We start from the raw sequence: 13,449 nt of genomic DNA, 5'->3' as shown, positions 1-13,449 counted from the left end.
GCATCTTACTTTTGAAGTGTATTTTTTTCTTCTATTCAAGTAATAAAATTTATTCACTGTTCTATATACTGAAAAACCCTACTTGATGGGCATTTGAAGATAGAAGCCAATTGGCCCATGAAAGTTTACTTTCAAAGTTTTGAAATCAGTATTAAGTGAAGAATCAATAGAGATATTCTTCAGTCCCGTACTTATCATTCTTGTAGGGATCATAATTGTAAGATTAGGCTAATTTCAGCTTGCTCAGAGCCATTTAAGCAGTCATTCTTCCTGTGCTTCATACACTATTGAAACTGGAAGAAACTTAACACGTAATACCGTGTATGTTTGTTCTGCCATGTACTTAATTGGTTTGCAGTGTGTGTGTGTGTGTGTGTGTGTGTGTGTGTGTGTAAAATGTAATGAAACATCCTGTGAGAGGGGAAAATGTAGAAATAGACTTGTTTGTTGGACCAGTTTACATACTTGCAAGAGTTGGTAGTCTTATCTTTATGCTCCATAAGCCACAGAATGCTCTTCTTTGTACTTACCTTGCTTACAAGAAATTTTCCAATAGTAGCTTTACCGTAAATGTTTCTCTGCCTGCGTTTTATACTCGGCAGAGAGTTATGTGACTGTGGTGTTATCAAAGGCTACAGTCCTCTTTATTGTCCTCATGTCTCTACTAGGACATTGCATTTATGTTTCACTATTGCATTTAGCAGACAAAGATATCCCTTGAACCCTGCAGATCTAGACAACCCAGGTGGGTTGGGATTGCAATCATAAACACAATAATTAAGCAGGCATTTGAAATATACCCTGGCACTGAAATCTGCAACATCTGACATGACAGTAAATAAACACACCACATTTACGGATGTATTTGGGGTGCGGAAAAGTTCTGTGCCTATTCTAATACAAGTGGAAACTAAGGCTATGTATGTGGGTTGCAAATAAGTTGTAAAAGGAGTTCCTGAAGAGAGGTATTTGTACCAGGGTGTTCATGTTATTTTATCCTTCCCGTGTAATTTAGACAACAACAATTGTTTTTGACAAATATCTAAGCCACCCATCATTAACTAACTTAATTCATTCATTCATTATGTTCTGTAGGTCCCATTATATAGGAGAATTTTCAAGGATTTGTAATGAGTTAAGGTACATGTAACAAAGTGGATCGGCTGTTGCAAACAAGATTAAAAGTTAATCATCATTAAACTACTACAAATTATTTTAATTACTTGAGCCAAGTTTATCATAAAAAATTCATATGGAAAATATTACCTGACAATTGCTCTAAAGAAGCAGTTTATCTCATCTACATCTCATAGTAGCACATGTTTTGACCCATTTCATATTTATATGGGCTGTTCTTTGTAAAGTGGTCTACAGGTCACAATATGTGAATGAACGCATTAGTATTGTTTGCAGTCTTTGCTAACTGTGTTTTAAAGTACGGTACAGTGATTAGGTTGGAGACTTCTGTTGCAATAAAGTTCGTCAACTGAAAAATGTCAACTAGTAAACAGAACAGTGGGATCACACAAAAAACACACAAAGTGGAGGCTGACAAATTAAATGTAGCTTTACAAATAGTGTATCTTCAAAACACAAAAATAATTGACTAATACTTGAATTTACTTTGAAATAATATGTACTGAAATTTTTACTCTAAAAATGGGTGTCTAGAATCATTGTGCACATAACACTGCAGGAGACTTTAAGTGAGAAAATACTGTCATTGAAGGTATTTCTTGTTAATTAATTGTTAATTTAATGTTTCCATTTTCAGGCATGTGTTAGCATCTGGTCACTTGTAAACTGTTCTGTCTTATATATACACAATCTAAAGTCGACAGCCTCTCCTGCTTTGTCGTTTAGTCCTGATGGCAGTTACCTAGCAGTGATAGAAGACCATGGGTCCACAAGCAAGATTTCATTCTTTGACCCGACAGCCTGGAAACTGATTAAGGTATGCATTTATTTATTTATGGGTGTTTGGTGTGCATGCCCTGCAGACACCATGATATTACTTAAGTGATACATCTAATTACTAAAAGAAATTTTTAGAAGTATGTATAGAACACACAGTAGACAATAACTGATGATACCAACACATTCTGGTAAATGACACCAAATAAAATTCTGCTTATGGTGAGGGGAAAGGGGGGTGAGAGAGAGAGAGAGAGAGAGAGAGAGAGAGAGAGAGAGAGAGTACGTAGTAGAACAAGTACATGGAATTGTTCTGAAGCGATATTATGAAATTATCTTCTGACTTCTGATTACACAATAGCTTCTTTAAGATAAAGGTTAAAAATATGACCTACAATCCATCATATGGCACATAAACTCTCCGTAGTATTAGACTCTCAGTAAAGTCTGCGAATTGCAATTTCATAAAGTCCATGATAATTCAATAAGTTACTATATTTTCTGACACAAAAGTAGGTGTGGTGGAATTGGGAAACATGTTTTGATTTACGTTATGAAGTTTCTACAATGGAAGCCATCCTTATGGTGGATGTTAGGTATTAGGCCACATGTCTGATCTGCAAACCACAATCTATTGAGTTAAGCAGGTTACAGATTATGGCACTGGGAATGTCTCTTTGCTGTCACATATCTTGCTACTCTTTTTCTTTCTGTGCATTACAGTTCCCATTTTAATTTTGGAGATGTAGTCAAATGCATTGATATCAGGGACAAGTAATGCTCCCTGTCCTCATTCTATTGGAGACCTTGATACTATGATATCCAGAGAAAGTTCACCGAACTTCCATACCTCAGCAGCTCAGTTATCTTCTTCATTATGTTCATAACACAAAATTTTTTCCTTTATTTCTGGGGCATTAAATGCTAGTAGTACATTTAGGGCCAATTGTATAAACGTCGCAGAATAGAGGTAAATTTTGATCTTAGTTCAGATAGTGTACCCAGTCACATATTTGCTATGTTGTATGACTCTAAATTCGAATCAACTGAATCGACTAAAGTATTCATATGAATTACCAAGAAAAATGCTCGTGATAATAAAACAAATTTACAACTGAAGCGGTATTTTCAACCTCTAGTATAATGCTCAGTTGTGGATGTTCGTCCAACAGGATTGTTTGTACTAAATTGGTTATCAACATGAATATCACACTTTGACTGCTGAAATTAACCATGTGTCATAGAGGCACATTATTTATCATTGCAAAAATGGACAAAAATAAGTGGAGAAAGGTGCATTCTTCAAACTTCCCCATAACAGAAAGAGATCATAATAGTCTGATATCCATAAAGTAAATGGAAAGAAAGACTATAATGCTCAGCATCAGGCCTATTCATGCAGTGTGTTTTCACATCAGTGTTGTCAGAATTATCTTTATAAATAATTTGTGGAGAATACATCATTTTGCAGCTGATAATTCGTGGTCACATGGGATTGGCCATTAGGTAGCGTGGCTGATTTTACTGTAAACACAAGCTGTTGATGATAGTGGCATTTCATCAGCATTAAATATCATTTGTCAAGGTGTTAAATGGCTTTTTTTTATGTTGGTTTGACCACCACAGTGATTACTGGACATGATCGTTTTTTAGATGATCAGGGTGTATACACCCTGGGACAATTGAGAGATCCAGGAAAAACCCGGGAACTTTTTCATCCAGTTGAAAACTGGGAAAAACCCGGGAATTTTTAAGAACTCCGGGAATTTTTCGTTGTCTTACTTTTGAGTTAAATTTTTGTAATTTTGACTGGTAAGAACTGATACTCTAACAAATAATTTTACTTCAGCTTTCTACTTTAGAATGATACTGCAGCAATAAAACATAAACAAGAGAGAAACGCCACTACAGCAAAACGCATTGCGCACATGATTGATTGTCGACAGCAAAATGTCAAAGGCTTCAGGACGAATACTATGCAATACTTCACAATAACTGCTTTTGATGAGTGTGACATCATAAAAGTTTACATTTCAAACACATTGCGGGAAAATATTGAAAATGGTAGTTTGAGAAGCGGTACTTTCAAAGTAAATTTCCTTTTACGCAAGATGAATTATGTTATGTGTGAAAATGTGAAATGAATTTCTTAAATCACAGAACGATTGACTCTCATTCAAAACTTAACACTTTCAGGACCAGCCACTTACAAGAATTTCAGGCCAAGTAGACAAGAAATTTATGTCGTCATTTAAAATTTTACTGGCACGTTTGTGTTTGATATATCTTAAAGCGTAACACTTGCAAAAAAAAAAAAAAAAAAAAGAGAGAGAGAGAGAAGAAGAAGAAGCAAACAGTATTATATGTGAAAGCTTAACTTTTCTTGTAGCTATACTACAAGTATATTAATTTAAACCATAAACTTTTCCTATTTGTGTAACCGTTCAACTTGACAGTGATGTAGCTATTGGCTGACTGCATCAGGTATCCTGTCTTCTGAATATTGGCTTTCATTTGCTGGCAAGATAATGTGATGTGAGCTGTGATTGGCTGACAAAAGCAAATCACAATCTGGATTTCAATGCTTCGGATACTAACATGCTGTGTTTGGTGGAATTCGTATTTATACTTCTGTAATACGAAAATATTATGCAGCGTACACGTTGCTGCACATCAAAGATCTTTCCAAACTGCTTGCCCCCCCCCCCCGCAAAGTGCTGGAAAGTGGTGTATATAACCTTTACCACTCAAGGAATTGATAAGTTTTACAGTTCTGAGGGATATTTTCACCCAGGAAAATGTGTATTTTCTCCCGGGAAAAAGTGTATTTTTATCCGGGAACTTTTTCCTTTTCTGCGTATACACCCTGGATGACGTACTCGTGCCTCTGTTAGAACTCTGAACAGAGAGACTCATCTGTGAATCAACTCCAGATTTTTCTAATTAATAAACACTGCCAGAGGTAAAAGAAGTAATAAGTGGCAGAGGTGGCAGGAATGAGACCAACCAGGGATCGAAATCCAGACATTCAGAACTCTAGATCCAGTCTGTAACCATTGAGCCACAGAGGACCAACACATTGGCCAATGAAGATAACTTGTCATAAATGTACAAACTATTTCTATTGATGCACAAACTATTTCTATTTATGCAAATGCAGCTATAGCAATTTAAGCACATGTTTGGTATTGATAGTAAAAATATGTAATTACTGCTTTTCAAACATAGGGAGCATATTTGTAAGAGGTGTTCAGTCATTATTGGCTACTGTCAAACTCTGTGTACTTAACTGTTAACTGCAAATAGTTCAGATTATTATTTCTTACACTGTTGCTAAGTTTCTACCAGAGTTTGGAAACTTACATTTCAAAAGCTACTAAGTTGCAATTAAAGTTACTTCAGAGGAATATATTAAGCATCATCACAGTTACTGTCAAAAATAATGACTGTTACTCAATTGTAAATAAATTATGAACCCCATACATTTGGAAAGGAAACAACCATTAATATCAATAAATAATTAAATCCATTGTCTACGGCCTCTTCTACGTCAGTGCACCTCAGATTAACTGCTTCTTCATTTGCAATGAAAGTTGTTTTTCAAATTTTTTCTCCCCTAATCTGACCCTCATTGCCCTCAACATAATATCAGTGATACTGAAAATTCTATGAATGCAATGATAGGTATGCCTGTATTATATTTAATAATGTAACCTCCCCACAAAAATTTTAAAAAGTCAATAATATTGAATTCGTAACCTCGCAGCAAAATCATGAAAGTCAATGTTAAGAAAAATGTAAATGACCCAAATGTTGTCTTCCCACAAAATTACGGAATAAAGATTGCTCATTAAACTCACAATAATGTTAATTAAATAATGAAGCATGAACTGAATGTAACATCTGAACAGCAATAATAAAACCTGATAAATTTTATAGGCACAGCAGCGCTGACCTACGGCCCTGTGAAATAATCAGACCTGATAAATCTGCTCTTATTTTTGGCACAGCTTTGTGCAATGCTGGCGTATATTTAATTCTGATTCTTGGAGGAAATCCATAGGAAATATTCTTTGAATTGAAATGAATGCTTTTTCTTCAAAAGGGTGGAAAAATTCTTTAAATTGAAATGAATGCTTTTTCTTCAAAAGGGTGGGAAAATTCTTTAAATTTAAATGATTACTTTTCTTTAAAAGATTTACTTTATAAAAAATTATTATTGGGGCATTTCTTGAACAAATTAATTACAATTACCATACATTATTAGCTGAGCGCAATGCTGCTTCATTACCTTCTAAAACAATATACCTCGTCCTGAATCGTGACCAGAGATGGGGGGAGAGCACGCCGCCAACACATGGCGACGCCCGCTCAGTACAACCGTCCACTCGCAACTGTTCCTGCCGACTCGCTACGTGCTACTAGCACTGACTGAGTGCAACTAGCAACAGAACTCTCGCACGGTCAAGCGCAGACTAGCAACGATAAATAACTCTCTGGTCAGAGATTCTGTCATGCCTCGCCATCGCTGGTAATGAATACATATGAAACGTACGCGTTTCAATAAAGAGGGTCTTGACCATGGAAAGCACATTGAGCATCTGTATATCTGATGAAGAATTTAGGAAAAATTATTCAGGATCCTGTTGAGCACACGAGATAAGTATATTTTGTCTCTCAAAGCTAAAAAACCTCCTTCCACATTCTCAAGTACTTTTGCTTTGCCCTTGGCCGACACCCCTCCCCCTCCCTCCTAACCCCCCTACCCACCCCCACCCTCATCTCCCCCCCCCCCCCCCCCCCCCCCAGTAGGGTCACAGTTCATGCGTGACACCCATGATGCCCCGACCTAATGCAGCCCATCTTTCCTTCCCAGGCTGCATTTCTGTTCCCATGCCTCTCCCGCCACTCCCTTGCTCCTTCCCCACTGCCTCCCACTTTCCCCCACCTCGGTGTTCTTATGTTGACCTTGCTATCCACCTGGTTTCCTGTGTTTCTTGCACTTTTGTTCCCTTTGCCGTTTCTCTGTCATACTTCCTTTTTGACGTTTTTGGTCCCTCTTTGGGTTTTGACCTCCATTTCTAAATTTTTTGTCTGTAGTGTGAGTCATTTGGGGAAGAACTCCTTCCCTAGCGTCTGCAGTGTGGATTCCTCTCCCCTCTTCCTTCCGTGTTGTAGGTCCCCTCTGCTCCCCTAGGTCACCAGCATGTGTAGCCAGTCTGTGGTGTGGGGCTGTTATTTACCCTTCTGATACCTAAGGTGTTGCCTTACCATGTATGCCTTAGGAATCATTGCTTGTCATTCCAGAACATCAGAACTCCTGGCAATGGCCGCCGTTCCAGATGACCCTTGCTGTAACTGGGTGGCACCCATAGGGAGAGCACCTGATTGGAATGGATGGTATCAGGTCGAATGCTTTGTGCATGAAGTGTATCAAGCTCCAAAAATCTGGCCATTTTCCTACGGCTGTCCCCTTGAGGGTAGTGGATCATTGAATACTGCTTTATATGACCCTGTGGCCTTCCCTTCCCTGGCTACACACTGGTAGGAGGGCCAGGCTTGTCTGCTTGGGGTGAAAGATTTTCTCTACAACCTGGTCTGTACTAGGGCTATTGATAAAATATCAGTATTTACCCTAGAAAATATTGATGTATATTGGCAATAATTTCTTCCCTGCTATATTGATATCAAAATGGCAATACGGAGTTCTGATATTTTTATTTTATATTTATTTTTTTCGCAATTTGCAGTAAATATTCGAAATAGTTCTTTTGAAATTGTAGTAGAATATGTTTTTACTTTCACTGTGTGAAGGAGTTGTACCACTTTCTGAGTAGTCTGATTGCACTTGGGGGGGGGGGGGGGGGGGCTGTGAATGGAATAACTAGATTTCTGATCTGAAGAAATAGCACAGCAGTTGCATTAAAAAACAACTTGTAATGCAACTAGTGAGCTATTTTTTCACATCAGCATTGCTCAGTAACACTTGCTGAAAATGATAAACAAAAATATAAATGACAAGACTGCTCTTTGTGGCGGATGGAGGCATGTGAGGTCAAAAGCTGACATAATCGGAAGTCATTGCTAACAGCAGAAACTCCAAAATTTAGCTTCACCACGCAATTATCCTACACCACCCACTCCATGAGGGTGGCCCTGTGTTCTGCCACATGTGTGTAAATTGCCACGACCGTCACTTTCCACGCTCAACATATTGCCCAACTTATAAGAAATAAAAGAAGATGTAAGAGTATAAGTCTCTGGATTGTTTCTTACACTGAGGCTCATCAGAAATTTGACGAACTTCATCCTGTGTTTATGAGTTTTACTTTTGCCTCTGTTACATCCTTTCCCCCTTCTCCCTCTTCCTTATCCCAGTCCCATCCTCCTCTCTTCTCCCTTGCCCCTTGCAGTTCCCACACCATTCCCTCTGGATGCCGCTACCCCTCCCCTGCCGAGAAAGTGGCCCCCTTCTTCAGCACCTGCAGAAAGTGCCCCCCTTCTTTGGCACGTATTGGTGATGGAGCTCTCTCCCAGGACCCCAGTCATGGCGTGTCTCAGGCCAGAGCTCTGCTACCACAACTCAACCAAGGGGCACACAGTGTCTGTGCCCCAAGCTCACCCACTCTCTTTTGGTTCCAGATCTTGCAAAAGCCTGCTCTTCCTCTGTGCCCTGCTCTCCTCAATCTGTCAAAGAGAAGAAGAAGAAAAAGTGCCACGAACCAGGTCTCCGCAGTGCCCCCGGAGATGCCATCTTCCCCCTCACAACCTGAGTCTGACATCTTTTTTCTGGCTGTCACCCCATTGTCATTGGTGGTGATGGTGACCCAGCAACATGATTGGCTCCAGCCCATTTGCCTCCCATTTGGGTACACACTCCATGATTATTCAATAGAACTGTAATGGATACTTCAGTCACCTACCAGAGTGGCAATCCCTTATCGTCTTTTACTCGGCAGCTTTTGTCATTCTCCAGGGATCTCATTTTACTGATCCTCACTCACTGACCCTTTGTGGGTTCCGTGCTTTTTTCAGAATGAGGTCGGCCCTTTGAGGGCTTCCGGTGGCATCTGCACATTGGTCGGTACAGATATTGTTAGTACATGGATCCCAGTTCATACAACATTGGAAGCAGGGTCCACTTGGACTCTGCCTTCATGGTTTGAGGTCTCTACATCTGCCACCCTAACTGCCCTCCTTCAGCAACTCCCCCTTGCTTTCCTCCTCCTTGGAAATTTTAATGCCCGTCACTCATTGTGGTGCAGTGCTTCTACATCTCATTGGCAGCTCCTCATTGACCAGTTTCTTATGGACCATGACCTGTGCCTTATTAATGGTGGTTCCCCTACTCGTTTTAGTGTGGCACATAACACATTTTCTGCCATTTGATCTTTCACTCTTTTCCTCTCCCCTTCTTCCTTCCTTACACTGGTTGCCACATATTGATCTCTGTAATGGGAACCACTTACCTTGATTCTCTCATTCCCTCCTGACCTCCCATTGATCCAGTTACCCCACTGGGCTTTTCATCATGCTGATTGGCCTCTATATACCTCCCAAATCATGTTTCCACCTTATTTGTCAGGTTGTATTGATGAAGTCATCTGTGATCTGTCCAGTAAGATAATCTATGGTGCTGGAGGCACCCGTCCACCTCCAGTATTATTATCTTTAAACATCTTCGGACCAGAACCTGTTGCTTAAGCAAACAGAACAAATGGGTGTGTTGGGAATGCTTTGTATCCTCTGTAGGTTTTTCTGTTCTTCATCATGCACCCTCTGAGGTTGTCAGTGGCAGTCTGCCATTTTGGGTCTTAGCCTTCCAGGTGGCCTCTGTACAAATCCTTCAGTTCTCATGGAATACCTCACTACCTGTTTCGCAACGGCGTTGGCGTCAGCCTCCAGTCCAACTGCCTTCCTCCTACTGAATTTGTTTTAGGGAATATGGATGTTTGCTCTAAATGAAAGTGAGAATTGAATATGTCAACTTTTTCAGGTGTATTGTTATAGATGTTTAGGATATTTCCTATTTAAATGAAACAAAATACTTAAAACTGACTTCAAGGAAAAGTCTTATCTGTACATGTTTTTTATGTTCACTGTGGAGCTCCGACTTCTTTGTACTCTTTTCCCACCAGCACACAGTTTGTGATGAAAGGAATAATTTTTTCCAGCCATTTTGGTGTAAGCTGCCCAAGGTATGCATGTCTCTGCTTCCTTCTCCATGTCTGAAAGATGTGGAAATGAATGTAAATCAGAGACTGCATGTTATTCATGTGAGATTAGTTGCATGACTGCGGTATACTCATTGTTGCATATATAACCTTCAAATAAAAATGTTATGAAAAAATGAACATGAATTAAATGCAATGATGGCACTAAAATTTATAATCGGACATCAGACACTTCCTGTATGTGTTTTAGAATATGATGCACAAGTGACAATAATTAATAAGTAGCAGACACATTGTTGACTTAGTGACATCAGGAAGAAACAGATAGAAAAATATGTGGAAGAACAAAATGCTAATGAGGCGCGGTGTGCAGCTTAGTTGTGAGAAGGAAATGTCACCGGAGGCAACATTGAATTCAAAGGTTTTCAGCAAGCATAACACACTTATTGTTGAAAAGATTTAATTTTGAAGCAAATATTGCTTTGTTTCCCAAAATAAAGACCCAATTTTACTGTCTTGAGATTTTCACTACATGCCATAAAAAAAATAATGACACTTTCATTACATTATTACTTATAAAAGTAACTTAGTTCCAACTAAAGTTACTGTATGGAAATAACACTGCCATTACCCTTGAAATATAACTGTTACTAGTAACGTCATTACAGGTAATGGTTTCTATGAAAGGTCATTAAACTTTTCACATTTTAATTAAAAGTAGTCTCCAAGAATTCTTATGGGAGCAATCATTAACTGCACTCTTTGACTCGGTGACATGTGCACCATTGACATTCTCCTCAGTCTAACTTTCTATATCAAAAAAATTATATTGAACTTATTTTCTTTTCCTGAACTTATATTTGTGCAACAGGAAAGCTGTTCTTTTTTAGTGTCACTAGGCTGTGAATTAATGATTGCATCTGCGACTTTCTGATTGGAAAGTTGATCCCAGTTCATAGTGAAATAATCTGAAATTAACATGTACACCATGCAGATTTCTGAATTCAGCTTGATCAAAGTTCATTTTTTTCTGATCCATGATCAACAGCTTTATACAATTCGCCTTTAATGGATTAGATATGATAGAGATTGTTCAGTCCCAGTGGCCTGATTAACTGGAAAGCTTGCATGAAGCCTGCTGGCATATTCTGAGGCAATAAGGACAAGATGTAGCATTGTCCACAAATTATTGATCAGTTATTTTTTACCTGTCAGTGAATATTTAAATGACGTTTTGCCATGGCATATGCATGGTTGTCATGAATATGGTGTTAATGTTGAGCATTTCATATTTGAGGATCAGATGAATATTGTACAAAAAGAGTAGCCCAGGAAAATGACATTCGAAAGTGTTGATGATGTTTCTGATTAGCAGCATAGGAGGGAAACATTTACTTTACAGCAGTACACTTTTGTTTCAGTGGATAAATGATAATTGCTCTGGAGGTACTCCTGGGACTCTAGAGTATGGCTTCTCCACAACGTGAATTGACCTGCCAGAAACTTGCAATGAATGTGAGGTAGCATTCCTGCTGCAGAGCATTGTTTGAGGCAGGCTGTGTGTTAAAACAGGTATGGGCTGCCATACAGAGAATGTTTCTCATTTGTTCTGGCCCTGACAGATGACAATATGATGTGGGTATACCGTTTCAGCCATAAGCTGTATCTTAATTTCAGGAACTGCACAGTTTAAATTACTGACACTGTATGGTCACCTAACGTCATCCTTAGAACAAGGTACTTTACACATTTCTTAGTAAATGCCAGTACTCTGAATTTGAAGGGCAATACTGTTAGCCTGTTTTTTAAGCCAGCTATCAGTGTGAATGGAGATATACACCATCTGCATATTGTGGTACAAGGGCTATTCATAAAGTAAACTCAGGTTAGCTATAAAAAATAAAGAAATGCTTGTAGATTCATGCTGCTCTTGTGGTTGAAAAAGGAAACATCGGAGATCATGTTGTTTCATTCAGCTGACTCTGTTACAACAAAGATAAAAAGTCAGTTGTCAACTGCACAAGAAAAACCTTATTTGGTTCACTTTATCAGTTTCAACAGTTTAAACGCTCATCATCATAAATTAAATGGGGCTAAAATCTTTCGTAAGCCTGTGTCAAAATGATAATCAGACTGTAGTGACCTACAAAGGATTGGCGTGCACTCACACCCTCGTTAAAAATCTCAGGCCCCTCACAAGGACTAACACCTCAATCCATTGAATTCTTACCCCACCCAAACCACGGACCCCCACCTTTTATCTTCTTCATAAGATCCTGAAACCCAATCACCCTGGTCGTCCCATAACTGCTGGCTTCAAAGCACCCACTGAATGTATATCTGCCATAGTTGATCAACACCTGCAACTTGTGCACAAGTATTTTCCTCCTGTATTAAAGATACCAATCATTTTCTAGATCATCTGGAATGTTTTCCAATCCACTACCACCACACATGTTTGTCATCACTGATGCCTCCTCCCACTACACTAACATCCCCCATGTATATGGTCTGTCTGCTGTTCCTCAGTCAGTGCCTCTTACAACATCCTTCCTGCTTACCTTGATCAACTTTATACTTATGAACTACTACTTTACCTTTGAGGGGCAAACATACAAACAGATTAGGGACACAGCCATGGGAACCAGGATGACTCCTTCCTATGCCAGCCTTTCCATGGGTCGCTTAGAGGGGGCTTTCTTGGGTCCATAACCTTCCAGTCCCTGCTTTGGTTTAGATACATTGATGATGTCTTTGACAGGTGGACTCATGGTGAGGCTGACCTGTTAAATTCTTGGAATTTCTAAATACATTCTCCCAGTTAAATTTCACATAGTCATATTCTGAGTCCCATGCCATTTTTCTTAACGTTGATCTCATCCCTGCCAATGGTCAGCTACACACTTCTGTTCGCATTAAACCTACTAACAAACAGCAGTACTTACATTTTGACAGGTGTCATCTTTTCCATGTCAGATGTTCTCATCCATACAGCCTCGGTATTCAAGGCAAACATATTTGTTCAGATTCACACTCTTTACAGCAATACACCACCGTTGTCGCCCAGCCTTCAACGGAAGTAACTACCCCACCAGCCTAGCTCAAAAGCAGATTTCCCAGGTCATCACAGCCAATCCTGATACTGCTGATCCTTCCAAAAAACGACCTAGGAGTACACCACATGCCACCCAGTATCATCCTAGTCTTCAATGTATTAATCAGCTACTTCAACCAGATTATGACTTTCTAAAGTCACTGCCTGAATTGAGTTCCATTCTGTCTGACATTTTGCCCACCACGCTTAGAATAGCTTTTCATCACCCTCCCGATCTCTGCAATATCCTTGTACCCTGTGCTCCTT

The 13,449-nt window shown here is 39.2% G+C and overlaps 1 protein-coding gene across 2 annotated transcripts in view; it reads left to right on the top strand.

Annotated features, from left to right (window-relative positions):
- Window positions 1–13,449, top strand: part of LOC126419250 (WD repeat-containing protein WRAP73-like) — a 99,521-nt gene that overhangs the window by 25,633 nt on the left and 60,439 nt on the right. For both annotated transcript variants that reach the window (XM_050086408.1, XM_050086406.1), the window contains one exon: window positions 1,775–1,954. In XM_050086408.1, the coding sequence (XP_049942365.1) occupies window positions 1,775–1,954 (180 nt within the window). The remainder of the gene's footprint in view (window positions 1–1,774; window positions 1,955–13,449) is intronic.

The sequence above is a fragment of the Schistocerca serialis genome, chromosome 9, assembly GCF_023864345.2.
Source record: "Schistocerca serialis cubense isolate TAMUIC-IGC-003099 chromosome 9, iqSchSeri2.2, whole genome shotgun sequence".
NCBI lineage: Eukaryota > Metazoa > Arthropoda > Insecta > Orthoptera > Acrididae > Schistocerca > Schistocerca serialis.
Note: the sequence above shows the minus strand (reverse complement) of the source record. Positions and strands in the feature narration are given on the sequence as shown.